This window comes from Acartia tonsa, chromosome 10, assembly GCF_053477335.1.
Source record: "Acartia tonsa isolate MP-2025a chromosome 10, ASM5347733v1, whole genome shotgun sequence".
In the NCBI taxonomy this organism is placed as follows: Eukaryota; Metazoa; Arthropoda; class Copepoda; order Calanoida; family Acartiidae; genus Acartia; species Acartia tonsa.
In genome coordinates, this window is record NC_137269.1 from 50,058,512 (window position 1) to 50,075,462 (window position 16,951).

At 31.2% G+C, this 16,951-nt stretch overlaps 1 protein-coding gene and 1 long non-coding RNA gene across 2 annotated transcripts in view; both read right to left on the reverse strand.

Annotated features, from left to right (window-relative positions):
* Nucleotides 1-517: 517 nt before the first annotated feature.
* Nucleotides 518-2,770, reverse strand: LOC145330319 (uncharacterized). The gene is made up of 5 exons (XR_013883369.1): nucleotides 2,671-2,770; nucleotides 2,347-2,445; nucleotides 1,677-1,745; nucleotides 973-1,017; nucleotides 518-723 (listed from the first exon to the last, which is right to left on the reverse strand). It is a non-coding gene; the product is annotated as an uncharacterized LOC145330319 (long non-coding RNA).
* A 268-nt stretch (nucleotides 2,771-3,038) lies between these two features.
* The window catches only part of LOC145330864 (uncharacterized), a 43,450-nt gene continuing 29,537 nt past the window's right edge, over nucleotides 3,039-16,951 (reverse strand). Inside the window, exons 13-32 of the mRNA XM_080175526.1 lie at nucleotides 13,066-13,123; nucleotides 12,622-12,724; nucleotides 12,372-12,506; nucleotides 11,756-11,793; nucleotides 11,349-11,382; nucleotides 11,017-11,056; nucleotides 9,361-9,465; nucleotides 7,096-7,194; nucleotides 6,792-6,890; nucleotides 6,169-6,267; nucleotides 5,895-5,993; nucleotides 5,621-5,719; nucleotides 5,344-5,442; nucleotides 5,105-5,203; nucleotides 4,853-4,951; nucleotides 4,629-4,721; nucleotides 4,393-4,491; nucleotides 3,809-3,907; nucleotides 3,550-3,648; nucleotides 3,039-3,130 (exon numbers count right to left, since the gene is read on the reverse strand). Coding sequence (XP_080031652.1) covers nucleotides 3,039-3,130; nucleotides 3,550-3,648; nucleotides 3,809-3,907; nucleotides 4,393-4,491; nucleotides 4,629-4,721; nucleotides 4,853-4,951; nucleotides 5,105-5,203; nucleotides 5,344-5,442; nucleotides 5,621-5,719; nucleotides 5,895-5,993; nucleotides 6,169-6,267; nucleotides 6,792-6,890; nucleotides 7,096-7,194; nucleotides 9,361-9,465; nucleotides 11,017-11,056; nucleotides 11,349-11,382; nucleotides 11,756-11,793; nucleotides 12,372-12,506; nucleotides 12,622-12,724; nucleotides 13,066-13,123 — 1,787 coding nt within the window. The remainder of the gene's footprint in view (nucleotides 3,131-3,549; nucleotides 3,649-3,808; nucleotides 3,908-4,392; nucleotides 4,492-4,628; nucleotides 4,722-4,852; nucleotides 4,952-5,104; nucleotides 5,204-5,343; nucleotides 5,443-5,620; nucleotides 5,720-5,894; nucleotides 5,994-6,168; nucleotides 6,268-6,791; nucleotides 6,891-7,095; nucleotides 7,195-9,360; nucleotides 9,466-11,016; nucleotides 11,057-11,348; nucleotides 11,383-11,755; nucleotides 11,794-12,371; nucleotides 12,507-12,621; nucleotides 12,725-13,065; nucleotides 13,124-16,951) is intronic.

A 16,951-nucleotide genomic window follows, 5' to 3' on the forward strand; every position in this document is an offset into this window, starting at 1 on the left:
ATCATGTATAGTAGACACTCAGTCCCTTATTGTAATTAAGATATTCAACAAGACAATTAGTCAGTAAACTAGATTATTATCTTCAATAAATTAAGAATATTGAAACTTTGTCTTCAGAGATGTTTTGATCTTACATTGATGTGTGATTTTTCTAAATTTAAAATAATCAGACTATCAGGGAACACAAATTTCTCGGATGGTGGTTTAGTTTGATCTTTATGAAAATTTATGTCAAGCAATGTATTATATCCTATTTACTAAGATTATGTACAATCATAAGATTAAAACCATTTTTATTTATGGCCCAAGATGCTGAAAACATAGAATAAAAAAACTGGTTTTAATCTTATAATTGTACATTTTATATCTGCAGAAAGCTGTTTGTAATATGATGCTAGAAATAACTATTATTACATTAAGGGAGAATGTCTGTAACTAGAAATTGAGTAAATAGTAATATATATAGTTAATAAAAAAATATGGGGTCATGTCAAGGAAACAAAGTTGTGGGTTTCACCATATTTTCACAGTAGGTTTTAAAAGGTTATTTCAGGTTAGGTTACGTTAAATTAGGTAATTGTCCTTCAGGGTAAGAGCCCACCGCAGGGGCTACAAAGAGCAGAAAAGCTTCTGTGAAAATATGACGAAACCTTCTACTTTGTTTACTTCACATGACCCAAAATATGTTCTGTGAAGGATCTTTATCGGCTGCCGTTGTCAATTCTGAAGTATTAACATTGAATATCATAAGAAAATAAGAAATAAAACAATGACATAAAAAGATTTGCTGGGCCCAACTTATTCATAGATTTAAATATTCTACAACAGAAAATGAATAAAAAAAGGATGTGGGGATTTTGTACATTAATCTTTGTTTAAACATAGTATGGAATTTCATCTTGAATGATTAAAGAGTTTAAGTTTTTTTTCTTGCTAATTGCATATGTCAAATTTAGGTCATGATTTACTTACTTTTATTGTTGTTCAGTTACTCAACATCACTTCCTCTCTTAGCTCCTGAAATATTCATTACATATTTAAATTACAAAAAACTCACGGCTAGAGCTAACTACACAGTAAGAACACACTTCTTTGTAGAAAATATATTTCGCTTTATTCAAGGCTTCTCAATTCTAATTGTTTGAGAGTTCATGTACATTAAATTAAATAAAATAACAGAATGTAGATATTAATATCTGTATTTCTGTCAGTGGTCATTGTGACCAATTAAAGTTACCAAAGTGTCACAAAATTATTAATAGATCCTGGTGCATAAAGAATAGAATTTTAGAAGAATTTAGTACAAAAAAGATTGTCAATGTCAATTTGTAGCCTCAACACTCTTTTTTTTATCTGTCTGTCTGATTGTCTGGCCCTCTAAAAATTAAGAAACCACATTATTCTTTATCTACCAGGAGCCAATTTATAGGTACAAAAGGGACCTACAGATAAGGGCTGCTTGATAATATGGGTAAGGAAGCAAGCCAGAACTATAAAAAAGGGAACTCCACATACACATTCAGCACTCTAGCTCAACTGTAAGATGGTCAACCCTCTCTTTATCCACAAACCAATGAGAACTCATTTAGGGTTCAGTGTATTAGAGCGAAAACAGAAAATGAGAAAGAAAACATGTTTCCTGCAACAGCTGAGGCTTAAACAAGAATAGGACTTACCATTTTCTCTGAGTACTTCTGCAGTTTCAGAATGCCCTTCAGAAATTGCCTTGTCAAGTGCAGTTCTACCTAGACACATTATTTTCTATAATGCACATGATAGATTCACAACTAAATATTTGACCAAATATAGTTTGGACAGAAAAGATGAAATTTAAACAGATATATACAGGGTGGATGGTAATAGTAGAAAAATCTGATCACAATCCAAGCTGTAGCTCATTTGTTTTTGAAGATAAAAGAAATCATAGAACATCCTATTATGAAATATAGAAATTCAAGTCAATTTCAGGTTCCAGGTAAAATCCTGCAGGTTCTAATTCTCCAGGTCATAGCTCCTGTGAACGCAATTTTTTACTTAGTGACATTAAATTTTAAACTTTAGCATTAGTTCACATAACATTTTAAATTGCCCTGCTGACCACCAATTGCTGCAGCTGGACCTGCCAAGTACAGCTGTTGCTACCAAAATTTATATTTAGAGAATTCTAATTTACATAAAAATAAAAATTTTCTGTAGGTCTATCTGTCAGACAGATTTCTCCTGGGAAAAAAAAATGAAGCAATAATAGTATTGTGTAAAAAGCCATTAATAGTCAACAGCCCCATGTTTTAATAAAGAATCAAAAGTTAGATGGATAGATATAACTAAAAAAAATGTGTAACTAACCATATATATTTTGTAAATTGACATCAGCTCCATTTTCTAGAAGAATCTTCACTATATCAGTGTATCCTTTCCATGCTGCAATGATAAGACTGGTTTCTCCTAGATGAGCATACATTTGTCTAATATATAAAATCATTCTACAATAAAAGAATTATGTAGCTATTATATTTTTTTGGAAACAAATCCAATGATGAACAACCCCCCCCCCTCCCCTCCAAATAAAACTCTTTGTGTACTTAAATTATGATTGTCCTAGTCCTATGTTCTAATAAAGAATTAAAAGGTATATAGATAGATACAACTAAAATAAATTGTGTAACTAACCATATTTATTCTGTAAATTGACATCAGCTCTATTTTCAAGAAGAATCTTCACAATATCAGTGTGTCCTTTCCATGCTGCATATATAAGACTGGTACTTCCTAGATGAACATACATTTGTCTAATATATAAAAATATTATAAAATAAAAGTATTGTGTAGCTAACATTTATTCTCATATGAATAGTCATCAGCCCCATGTTCTAACAAAGAATTAAAAAGTAGAAGGATAGATAAAAATACGTAAATTCATAACTATTATATAAAGTAATGTAGAAAACTATTATTCTCCTATGAATGGTCAATAGCCCCATGTTCTAATAAAGAATTAAAAGGTAGATGGTTAGATACAACTAAAACAAATTAAGGATCTAACCATTATTGACATCAGCTCCATTTTGTAGAAAAATCTTCACTATATCAGTGTGTCCTCTCCATGCTGCAGACATAAGACTGGTTACTCCTGGATAAACATACATTTGTCTTATATATAAAAATATTATATAATAAAAGTATTGTGTAGCTAACAATTATTCTCCTATGAATAGTCATCAGCCCCATGTTCTAATAAATAATTAAAAGGTTGATGGATAGATATAACTAAAATAAATTGTGTAACTAACCATTATTTTTCTTTAGATTGACATCAGCTCCATTTTCTAGAAGAATCTTCACAATATCAGTGTGGCCTTGAAATGCTGCATGCATAAGACTGGTTTCTCCTAGATAAACATATATTTGTCTAATATATAAAAATATTATATAATAAAACTATTGTGTAGCTAACATTTATTCTCCTATGAATAGTCATCAACCCCATGTTCTAATAAATAATTAAAAAGTTGATTGATAGATATAACTAAAATAAATTGTGTAACTAACCCAAATTATTTTGTATATTGACATCAGCTTCATTTTCTAGAAGAATCTTCACGATATCAGTGTGTCCATTCCATGCTGCAAGTATAAGACTGGTATCTCCTGGATAAACATACATTTGTCTAATATATAAAAATATTATAAAATAAAACTATTGTGTAGCTAACATTTATTCTCCTATGAAGAGTCATCAGCCCCATGTTCTAATAAATAATTAAAAGGTAGCCTGATAGATATAATTACAATGAATTGTGTAACTAACCATCATTATCCTGTAAATTGACACCAGCTCCATTTTCAAGAAGAATCTTCACGATATCAGTGTGTCCTCTCCATGCTGCCCATATAAGACTGGTATATCCTAGATGAACATACATTTGTCTCCTATATATAAAAATATTTTATACTAATATACTAAATGTGTAGTCTTTTTAATTTTTGGAAACAAATCCAGTGTTGGTGGTGAGAAACCCCCAAAGCAGCATCCCCATTGTGTAGCTAAACCATGAATATTCTGGTCCCATGTTCTAATAAAGAATTAAAAGGTAGATGGATAGATACATTTAAAATAAATTGTGTAACTAACCATATATATCCATATCCATATTTATTATCTATTGATATTATACAATAATAGTATTGTGTATCTTAAGAATAATTTTCTGTCTCCTGTTCTAATAAAAAATTAAAGGTGTTGCCTTTATATGCTGCAAGTATAAGACTGGTATCTTTCAGATGAACATACATTGTGCAGGTAACAATTATTCTCCTATAATCAGCCCCATGTTCTAATAAAGAATTAAAAGATTGATGGACAGATATAATTACAATAAATTGTGTACTAACCATATTTATTCTGTAAATTGACATCAGCTCCATTTTCTAGAAGAATCTTTACAAAATCAGTGTGGCCTTTGTTTGCTGCAACTATAAGACTGGTACTTCCTAGAGGAACATACATTTGTCTAATCTTTAAACATTATATACAATTATTCTCCTATGAATAGTCATCAGCCCCATGTTCTAATAAAGAATTAAAAGGTAGATGGATAGATACATTTAAAATAAATTGTGTAACTCACCATATTTATTCTGTAAATCAGCTCCATTTTCTAGGAGAGTCTTCACAATATCAGTGTAACCATTTTCTGCTGCAGCCATAAGACTGGTACTTCCTAGATAAACATACATTTGTCTAATATATAAAAATACTATACAATAATAGTATTGTGTAGCTAACAATTCTTTTAATAAAGAATTAAAAGGTAGATGGTTAGATACAATTAAAATAAATTGTGTAACTAACCATCATTATTCTGTATATTGACATCAGCTCCATTTTCTAGAAGAATCTTCACACTATCAGTGTGTCCTCTCTGTGCTGCAGCCATAAGACTGGTTACTCCTGGATAAACATACATTTGTCTAATATATAAAAATATTATGCAATAAAAGTATTGTGGAGCTTACATTTATTCTCCTATGAATAGCCCCATGTTCTAATAAAGAATTAAAAGGTAGATGGATAGATACATTTAAAATAAATTGTGTAACTCACCATATTTATTCTGTAAATTGACATCAGCTCCATTTTCTAGAAGAATCTTTACAAAATCAGTGTGGCCTTTGTTTGCTGCAACTATAAGACTGGTATCACCTAGATAAACATACATTTGTTGTTTATATACAGTAAGACTCACAAAAAAAGTATCTTTTAGTGTGTAGAGCAATTATCTCAGTTAATAAAAAGAATTTGACAGCCTACTAATTTTAGTATTATTAATAATTGTAACTAACCCATTTCATCCTTGGCATTGAAATCAGCTCCATGTTCTAATAAGAGCTTCACAACATCCATACGTCTGTACTTTGTAGCCTTCATAAGACTGGTCTCTCCTAGATATAAATATATTATTTATGTAATATATTGTGTAATTTAGAATATAATTATAGATGCACAGGGAGTTAAAAATAGAAAAGTATAATTTTACAGTTTATGTATATTCATATACATATATTTTGTAATATATGTGTAGTAAGATATTTATGTGATGTAAATATGTAATTAACTAACCATATTTACTCTTTGCATTGATATCAGCTCCATGTTCTAATAAGAGCTTTACAACATCAGTATTTCCTCTCCATGCTGCCAACATAAGACTGGTATCTCCTAGATATGAATATATTAGATATATTATATAGTTTAGAGTAGAATTATAGATACACATATAAATTTATATAGAAAAGTAAAATTTTGTAATATAAGTATAGCAAGATAGATCAAAAGATATTTATGTGATAGAAATAAATATATACTAATATAATAATAATATTTTGTAACTAACCCCATTTACTCCTTGCTTTGATGTCAGCTCCTTGCTCCACTAGGAGCTCTACAACATCAGTATGTCCATTCCTTGCTGCCCAGATAAGACTTGTAAATCCTAGATATAAATATATTAGATTTATTATATATTGTTTAATTTAGAGTAGAATTATAGATACACAGGGAGCTATATATAGAATAGTATAATTTTGTAATATATGTATAGTAAGATAGATAGATAGATATATGTCATAGAAATATAGTATTATGATATTTAATATTAAGTAACTAACCATCATTAGCCTTGGCGTTGATGTCAGCTCCATGTTCTAATAAGACAACCACAACTTCAGAGTGTCCATTCCTTGCTGCATACATAAGACTTGTATTTCCTAGATATCAATATATTAGATTTATTATGTATTGTGTAGTTTAGAGTTTAGATACTTTTTTGGCCAGATACCAGATATCCGGCTGATTTTTAATGCTGGATATCTGGTTCTGGCCGGATATCTGGCCAACGTTCAATATCCAGCAAATTACCGGATATCCGGCGTCAAAAATCGGCCGGATATCATTTAACCGGATAGTTTTAATATCTGGTATCCTGACGGATATTGAAAATGACCAGATATCCGGCCAGATAACCAGCCATACCGGATATCCGGCCCAAGTAGAGTCAGAGGTACACAGGGAAATAAATATGGAAAAGTATAATTTTGTAATATATGTATATTAAGATAGATAGATAGATATATGTGATAGAAATATAGTATTATGATATATAATATTATATCATAATATAGAATATTATATATAGAATAGTATAATTTTGTAATATATGTATAGTGAGATAGATAGATAGATAGATATATTTGATGGAAATATAATGTTATAATAATATTATGTAACTAACCCTTGTTATCCTTGGCGTTGATATCAGCTCCATGTTGTATTAAGAGCTTCACAACTTCAGAGTCTCCATTCCTTGCTGCATACATAAGACTTGTCCATCCTAGATATAAATATATTAGATTTATTATGGCTTATATGGTGTTGTTTAGAGTAGAATTATAGATACTTAGGGAGCTATATATAGAAAAGTATAATTTTGTAATAAATGTATATTAAGATAGATTAATAGATATATATGATGGAAATATAGTATTATAATTATAATATGTAAATAACCATAATTATCCTTGGCATTGGTAACTTACCCCATTTATTCTTGGCATTGATGTCAGCTCCATGTTGTATTAAAAGCTCCACAACCTCAGTGTTTCCATTCCTTGCTGCCCACATAAGACTTGACCATCCTAGATATAAATATATTAGATTTATTATATATTGTGTAGTTTAGATAGATTTATAGATACACAGAGAAATAGAAAAGTAATAAGTATATATTGGTGGATAAGTTGGGTAAATTAACTAACCATGATTATTTGTAGCTTTTATCTCAAAGTTTTCAGTTAATTTTGTTGTTACCTCAATGTACTTCAAATATTTACCCCCCCCCCCCCTCTACCTACTAATATTTCAAAATTAACCCATTAGTGCCGAACCGGGCATTAAAACCCGGTTCCAGAAAATGAAAAAAAAAAACGGTTTTCGGCTTCATAATTGCATCATTCTCAGTATGAATCCCCCCTCTAAGACCCTGGCTTTCATTTTCCCCTGGAGCAGGCAGTTTTGCTTACTTCCGTTTGCTAATATAGCTCAACAAAATTTGAAAATCATGAAAATTCAAAATACCCCATCTAACTTTTTTGTTTTTATAGTAAAGACGCTGATTTTTTTCGTTAAATCTAAAGTTTATTGACAAGTTCATCTATTTGTGAATTCGTTTTATTTAAATTATTATTTTTTATATGATTTTTTTACGCCCTATATAAGCCCGGTTTGGCATTTCTATTTGGAGTCTGAAATTTTTATTACCTGGTTTTACTAATAGATCTTTTTTGACAACAACAACAAAACCGGGTTGTTTTACCCAAAAATGGTGGCACCTATAGCCGAAACACTAAATTTGAAATAAATCGCTTCGTATATTACTTGTAGCTCTATAGATTACATGAGGTTATGTAGTTTTCAATTACGGATCGTATCAAAGTTCTAAAAAGTGTTTGGCGTTCAAAAAATACATTTTTCAATTTTTGGTTGTAATAACCGGGTTTTTATAGCAAAACCGGGTTTTAACGCCGGCAGAAACCGCCCAAAACGGGTAATAATGCCTGGTTGGTATTTATGGCCAAGCCAAACCGGGTTTTTTTGCAACTTTCCTGTGCACGCCACTAGAGCAAAACAAAAAAATACGTTTTCCGTTTTTACCATTATAAAGCTTCCCTGAGATTTTCAGCTCGATCGGCCCATAACAGTGGCGCTCGGCACTAATGGGTTAAATTGAAGGTTAGCCATAACTCTTGTATTAAATGTCTGCAGAGGATTCCTAAAACTGAAGGTCCTACAACTGTGGTGCCCTAACCATCAGGGAGTAAGGGAGGGGACAATGGGCAATTAATTCAATTTAAGAGCATTCTCTGAAAAGCAATGAAAACCAGATTTATCAAGAAAATATTACCAAAATTTTAAAGGGATTATGGCAACCTAATTTAGAACAAAATTAATTCTAAGAAAAAAATCATTTACTTGAAAATTAAATTATCAATACATCACAATGTAGTAAACATTCTGTAATTAATCACTTGAAAAATCTTGTTTAGAACTACCTAAACCCTTCTCATATATTTTTAACTGACACATAAAGTCAAGCGGTTCTTAGATTAATTTATACATAAATATCACAGTAGAGTTTCTATACATGAAATGACATTTTCTTGGGAAAAAATATTTGTTAAAACCAGCCATTAATAACAAATTTTCTGTCTGCATATTCAAAACTAGCTCAGCTAGTTAGCAAGGCATTTATGCGCAAGTACCCAAAGTCAGCCAAAATCTGCTGTAATCGTGCACATTCCCTTTAAGCCAGTACCCAAAGTCTGAGACTCCTAAAAATTGAATATTCGATCCATTGTCCCCTCCCTTACTCCCTGCCTAACCATGCAGGGCTAACCAATACAAACTAACCAAACAGCAGACCAAAAATTAAAAAAAAAACTAATTAAAAACTAATTCCCTCTCTTATATTCAATTACATAAATATGGTGGGATTAAGTGCTCAAGAGGCAGTTTAGGGAAACATCTGAAATTTAAGACAATTAAATTAATTGCTCATAATTGCACTAACTGCTTTAATTTAAAATTTAAAAATAAAGAATTTACAAAGAAATAATTCTAAGCCACTTTGTAATTGTTAGATACATCAACTAGTTCTTGAGTAATATGTTTTGGCATTCTACTTAAATGTAAAGAGAGAGTAAAATAACAAGATTGATGAAGGATGTTATAAACAGTCAATGAACAATTGAATGATTGGACATGCAGAAATTGATATTAGATTAGAAATATAATAAGTAACTTACCTTCTTTATCCTTTGAATTCACATCAGTACCATAAGATATATAATCCTTTACTTTCTCCAATAGTCCTGCCTTTGATGCATCAAGAAGAAGATTTCCTAGATTTCCTAGATAAGTTAATCTTTTGTGAAAATTTTATCCTACATATCTAAATATGTATAAATGAGAAAAAATAAGATGCTTTTTAAAATTTCTCCTGTCAAGGTTTTTTTAAAAATAAAATTTATATATTTTTTCATTGCTAATTGCAATAATGTTAAGAAAATGTACAAGATCAAATGTTAACTGGTTTCCTCTTTATCATTGAACAAAAGCTTTTTAATTCAACCTTCCAACACAGCCTTGTGAGATGCTGGGGTGTTTCGAGTTATTAGGGAACCAAACTATTTACGCAAAAAGACATTGAGTTGTGCTGGTTTTAAGCTATAAACAGACTTATACAATTGAATATGTCAATATCTTTAAGTTATTTATAATCTATGAAATGGTACGGTTATCTTGTGCTGATATCATATTGGTTGTGCAAATGGGACGCTTGTCCAAAACTTGGTATATGGAGATCGCTCTTCTATGAGTACTACTTAAATTAGACTTTCAATGAAATACCCATAGACATTCTCAAAATCGGTGTCAGTGAAGAATGCTTGTTGTTTTACTCCCACAATTATAATATGAATTTAGTTGAACTCCAGTTGAAGTCCAATAAATACCCACGCATGGTATTATAGTGCTTTAAACTAAGAGTAAATGGTTGGTTGTGATGTTAGATCAATATAATATAAGTATATCAAGTATAAAAAGGAAGGAAAACAGGTTAAATAAGTGTATTTATATATACATGTGAATTAGCTAAGTGTGAAAGTTATAGGATAGGAGATAATAAACATAAGTAGTGTAGGACAAGAGTGTGCCTAAGTCCAAGACATCTAATTGTGCATAGTGTTAGGCCTCTAACATAAGACCTATGCACAATTCATGCCAAATACAAAGGAACCTAAATCTAAGCTATACAATGCATGCTAAATTAACTAAGTCATATTACCTTTAAGCCAGGAGAGAAGAGAGGAGAACCAATAAGTTCAAGAATTTATAAATAACTGAAGATTTTAGTGATTGCAAGCTATAAAGATAACTAATTACTTGGATTTGGCAGTCTGTCTGTTCATGTCTGTATGTTAAGCGAGCGCTTAAATAGATCAGTGGCTTTAGGTATGCTTAGTTTACATAAATAGTTACATGGTTATTTTAACAATGGGTACATATTTCAATATAAACATATAACATTGGGTAATCACATATAAATTACCATAGGTTTGCCTATATTATCCATATATGGAAGTATATTGATAATAAATAGGCTTAATAATGCATAAAAACTGCCTAAGGATTGACTATTATAACAATAACTTGTCCCCTGAGGTAAGAGCTTTAATTAGAGGCATCTGTCAATCAAAATTAGGTGAATATCTCTGTTGTACATATTTATAATGAAGATTAGATAAATTAATCTAGAAGTGAAGCTTTTCTTTAAAAGTGATGTCCGTACGTTCAATTCATTTGAAACTTAGATCTCGCATCTACAATATTCAACCTTATTCCCCCTTTAAGGTGGGAATTTAGGCTCGGTCTGTAAGGGTTAAAAACATTATATTTATAACCTGCTTCATCTAGTTTTTTCTTGTATTCCTCATACCTCTCCTTAAATAATTAATTTGGTTTGTAATTATTAATAATAAATCATTCCTATTTTAATTTCATAAGTAATTTGGTGTTATCTTTTCAAAATTTTTTTCAAATTTGAAAATTTGGTACACTCCCCCCTCCAACCTCTGACAAAACTATGACTCTGGCCAAGAACACTAATTTAAAAAAAAAAAAATTAGATTAAGTTAGTTATAAGCTACAAGGCTAAGTGACTGCTGCTAGGCAGGCAAGGGGCACGAGCGCTACCACTAGTGAAAATCATTTCATTAAAAAAAGTATATCTTACATTCATCTCATCAGTCACATTACAATTATAGGCTCTGAAATAAAAATAAAAAAATATAATTGTATGTAAAAAAAAATTATGACTCGATAAAATTACATGAAAGATTATGATTTTTTTTTTTAATTATGTAATATTTTTTAAAAGTTTATTTTAGCAAGTTTCTTTTGGATCTTTCAATTGTGGTTCCTGTGATATGTGTTGTGGCATTTTAAATTATTTAGTCAAATTAACCCTTTAAAATTGAACCCCTTTCTGCACCTTAGTATGTTGGGAAGTAGGGGATACACCTCTAATATCCCAGCTCCTATCAGAGCTAGAGGGATAAACGATTTTTATTTTTCCAACAACATATCAGTCAGTCATATTTTGCTTTCTTCACCCTTTCAACACTATCTAAAAAAATATACCTTGAAATCTCAACCACATCCACTGGAGATAATTGGCTCTGAAAATAGGCTTGTTTAAGTTTTAAACCAATTTAGGGGATATTTATAAGCACCTGGTCTTGGGTAAGAATTAACCATTAGGTAAGTGATAACTTTGACTTCCTTACTGCAATGGGCAGTGATTCTAGGGTAATCCCATATAGAAACTTTATAAAAAACACAAATGTTAAGATTTTCAGTGTTAAGATTTTTCTTCTAAAAATGCCCCAAAATCAAAAAATAAATCCTTGACATTTTCAGTATAGCTAAAGGTTTGATAATCAGATGAGAAATTTTTACATTCACCACAGTCCCATTAATTTTATATCAACTTAAGATATTCATAACTAGCAGCTATGACTCCTAGAGGCCTCTAGGGGCACTTAAGGAGGGGGGAGTTGAGTTTGATAACCCAATTTTTTTTAGATTTAAAAAGTAAATTTTTAAAAAAAACGGACGGGGGGTGGTACCCTCCCCAAAATAAATAAAAACCTTCCAAGAACCAATTAAAAGCTACCCTGTAAAAAGATACAATTACACAGACAAACAAACATCCTGTTACTTTACTATAAGGATTAGACTTAAAATTATCACTCACAGGATATTGTTTGAGCAAACCAGTGTCATTGAAGTATTTTCTAAATGGATCCTTGACAATTATACATGTCTCATTATCTCTGCAATGTCCTCCACTTTCTGGATAATGGGTTATGGAGTAGTAGTCGTATGGAGTCTAAATATATTCAAACATTAATATTTCATATTTTGGTAAGAAATTCTTTACAACATATTAAAAATTGTATTTTAGTTATTGCTTAGAGAAGCATAAATTAAGAATTATATATTACCTCATGTGTTTCTCCATGAGTGGCATTTCTAATAATCATTTTGTTTTTGTATTTCTTATCCATCAATTCATGTTTTATTTCAACAAATTGATCACGGTCAGGTCTAAAATTTTATTTGGATTTTTGAGTTATAAGAATCTATTTGAAAAGTTAAAATAAAAGTGCACTTTAAATATTTCTTGTTGATTAGGATTCAAAACCATTATTAATAATCAAAATTATCTAACAAATGTATTAAAAGTATTATAATTAACTTATAAATATTATATGACCCCCCAACCGGAAAAACTGCTGAATTTTCTTGTTTTCAAAAGCAATAGTAAATGTTTTCTTTTGAATTAATTCCCAAGGTTTAGAAATAAATTGCAAAAACTTCAACCTTTTCAATCTTAAGATAGCCTAGCCTTGTAGTGTACTATTAACTTGATTGACTACCATACAAACCTGTTATGTTCATGTATAAAACCAATCAAATGGGCAAGCTCATGAAGTACTGTTGCTCCTGAAAATAATTTTAATTAGTGAACTTCATTTGAAACATTTTCTGATAGTTTCATCAAGTGCTGTTTAAAAATACAATTGACTGATTTTTTATTATAATAACTTCAAAAAGCTGGCTAGTGTAGCAAAAGCTGATAAAAACTAGTATTTCAATAGAATGAGTTAGAAATTGTTACAAACTTCAGTTTTGTTGTAAGACCTTTCATGATAATATTTTCCTGATTTGAAGTAAACTTTTGATAAATCTTGTGACTGAAATTATTTATCTTGCCTACTATGTTTACTATGTTATAAATCATTTAGAAGTAGAAAGGATTTCTGCAACAACCATAACAAAAACGAGGGTTAATACTTCCTCTAGGGGTCTTACCCATACACCTCTATACACCCCCCTAATTCTCACTACCTTACCAAATACTTTCAAGTATATAAGTCACACCACAGCTTCATGAGCAAATATACCAATCAATATTTTAGAAATTCAATATTTATCTAGTTTTTTTTGGCTCAACTTCAATAAATAACTATATGTAAGTATTTCATTTGATGTTCAGAATGTATACCTAATTTATATCACCCAAATCAAATATTCATTTATGTTAAATTTTGTTTTATTAACAAATTTTCTTACACAAATATCACATTTTCATTAATTTAAAGAGAAAAACCTGGAAAAAGTAAAATGCTGACTTTATTTTAAATTTTATTTTAAAAAATGTAATATGATAAAATAATGTAATTATAATATAGCCACAAAAAGATTAAATTAGTTCAAAGATTTTTATCTTTATTTATTTATTTATCTTTAGGTAATTATAAATTTTTAAAAAAAATTTGAATAGTCTAATGAAGCATGCAAAAAAAGTAGCACATTTCTTGCAGATAAGTTATAATCAGATTTTAAAGGGAGTGTTAACATAAAAATTTCTCATCTGCTTATCAAATCTTAATATTTTCTAAGCACATTTCACTACACTGATCAACCAAAAACGTCCTAGTAACAAAAATATCCAGGAATAATGCCTTGATTTTATGGTATTTTGGGAGGGAAAAAGGAAAAAACAGGGAAAATCTGAACTTGGCATATATAGTTGAAACAATTTACTTACTGGTTAGGAATTATTTTATGATATAAAATTGCCAATTAGTTTTTTAATAACGTAGTAATTAGGTAAAAAAGATCTATTTTAAATTCATATTAATGACAAAAAAATATCTCACTTTCTACAAAGTGTTAAATCTTGGAAGTTATTTAAAATAATAATATCCTTTTTTATTGTGTTGGACAATAAATAACCCACTTTGGAGAATTCATTTATTTTTTTATCAGACTGTTTATAAAAAAATATTGCACCTTTATAATTTACAAATCTGTAATTAAAGGTGGGCGAGAGATGGGCCATCTAAGGTTACTTGGATACTAATAAAATACCTGTTTCAAGCTTTGTCATTGTATTTGGTATTCAATAAAAAATATTGCTTATTTTATCAATTTCTAAGTAACTATGCATTGGTTTAAAGCATGGATTATGTTAAAAGTCAGCTTAACCATTAGCAAAAATAGAGAACTATGTCAAAAAGTTTAGTTTTAGCTATAGAAGGAAAAAAAGACAATTAACTACATATTTATATAGTCCGGAAATTTTTTCCCCAATCTTGGACATAGTAAAAAATGACTAAAAAAGCTGTTTTTTTGAGGAAACGAGAGACAGTTTTGCCCTATCTTTGATATTATATGAATGAGATGATGTTAAGGTTTGATAATTTGATGAGAAATTTTGCTTCCGGTATGGCCAAACCTCCCAGCTGGTGGAAGTGGGAACACGCAAGTGGCAAATTTGTCAGCAGGCCAAGAAGACAAGTCAGAGGATACCAACAGACGTCTTTTTTTGGCAACAAAGGAGAAGAGAAACAGCCAAACTCTTCTTCTCTTTAAAAATCTCTTGGCGTAGGCCCTCTTGGGCACTTCTTGGGGTAGGGGTTTTAAAGGGGGTAAGGGAGGGGGAGATCAAGTGGAGATTGGTTACCATTTATCCCAATCCAGGACCGAGGGATAAGACAGCAGAAGGATTAAGAACAAAAAGAGAAAGGAGATACAAGAAAAGAAAAGAAAAAAGAACAGCCAATGATAATACCAAAAAACATCTGGATATAATAACTTGGAATGTCCAACAAATGTCGCTGGGCACTTTCAACAAAAGAAAAGCTAAATCAGTGGCATCAATAGCAGAAAAGAACAACTGGGATTCAGTGCTTTTAAGTGAAGTAAGAGCATCCAGGAATGGAGTGGAATGGCTGGGAGAAAATGACAACCTGACAGCGATAATATATTCAACTAGGGCAGGAATACTTTTGAGGGGAGAACTTTTAAAACTTTGGTGCAGAGAAGGTCAAAAAAAGAGACAAGATGAAAGAACAGTGTCTGTCAAAATGGACAGAACTGTATTAATATCTACATATCAACCTGTCAATGTAGGAAATAACGAGGCCAAGATTGAAGAAGCCAAACAGATCCTCCTTCAACATAAGCAGTGGGCGGCCAGGGAGGACATCCACGTTATTGGAGGGGATTTCAATGCTCACATAGAGGGTGGAGAGAACAGACCTGGTATCTCTGGCAGGTTTGGCATCAGGCAAAGTAATCATCAAGGTCTTGATCTGGTCAAGGGAACATGGTTTCATCCAGCTCTAGGGAGATGGTATGAACTTGATGGATTTTTAATGAGACAGGAACAAAGGCATGCAAATGTTAAGAGAGTCAGCACTGTTGGGGAATCATCTATTTCTGACCATAAACCTAAGAAACTAACTTTGGTAAGAAAATGGAAAAAATACAACAGTGAAGAAAAGAAAGCAAGAATACCCAGGATCAAGTGGGAATCTTTGAGGAATGAAGAAACAGAATTAAGATACAGACAGAAAGTGGCAGAGTTGCTAGAGAATCAAACAGAAGACAACAGAGAACAGACAAACTGGCAGAAAATCGCCGACACAGTTACCAAGGCAGCACTAGAGGTCTGTGGAAGAGAGGAAAAAAGAATAGAGAATCCTTGGATGGTTGACAAGGATGAAGAAGTCCAGAGAATGAGAGCAAGAATTAGCAGAGCAATAGAAAGTCGGAATACTTTGATTGAACAACAGAGAACAGGAGCAGCAGCTGAAGATAATTTAGAGGACAATATAGCTGCAATCATAGAGGAATTGAAAGAAGCAAGGAAAGAGTTGAAAAGAGAGACGAGGAGGATGAGATCCTTACAAACTGTGAAAATGCTGGAGAGAGAGGTGACACTTTTGAAGTTTATAAAAATCTAAAAAAACTAGGAGGTAGAGGTCTAACCAAAACTGCCAACACAATTAATTTAACCAAAGAAGAGTTTAAAGAACACTTCCAAAAAGTGTCCAAAGACAGATTTTAAAATACATCAGAGGAGATTGACAAGGTTATAGAGGAGATTGAAGACATAAGCCAAACGGACGAAGCCAAAATATGGAGTGAACAGCTTGATGAAATTCCTCAAAGAGAAGAGATTGTAGAACAAATGAAGAAAATGAAGGATTCTGCCCCAGGTGAGGATGGTGTAAGATTGTCGTATCTCACCAAAGGTGGACCTGAAATTCTGCAAGAATTGATAGAGTTAATCCAGTTTATGTTCTGCAACTCAGCTGACAAGTGGGAGGCAGCCCTGAAAATAGGAATGGTTATACCACTCTTTAAGAAGGGAGACATTGAGAACCCTGGAAATTATCGAGGAATCTGTCTTTTGTCAATTGCAAGTAGGATCCTTGCCAGGATCCTAGCCAATAGATTGAGGATCTGGGTTGAACAACT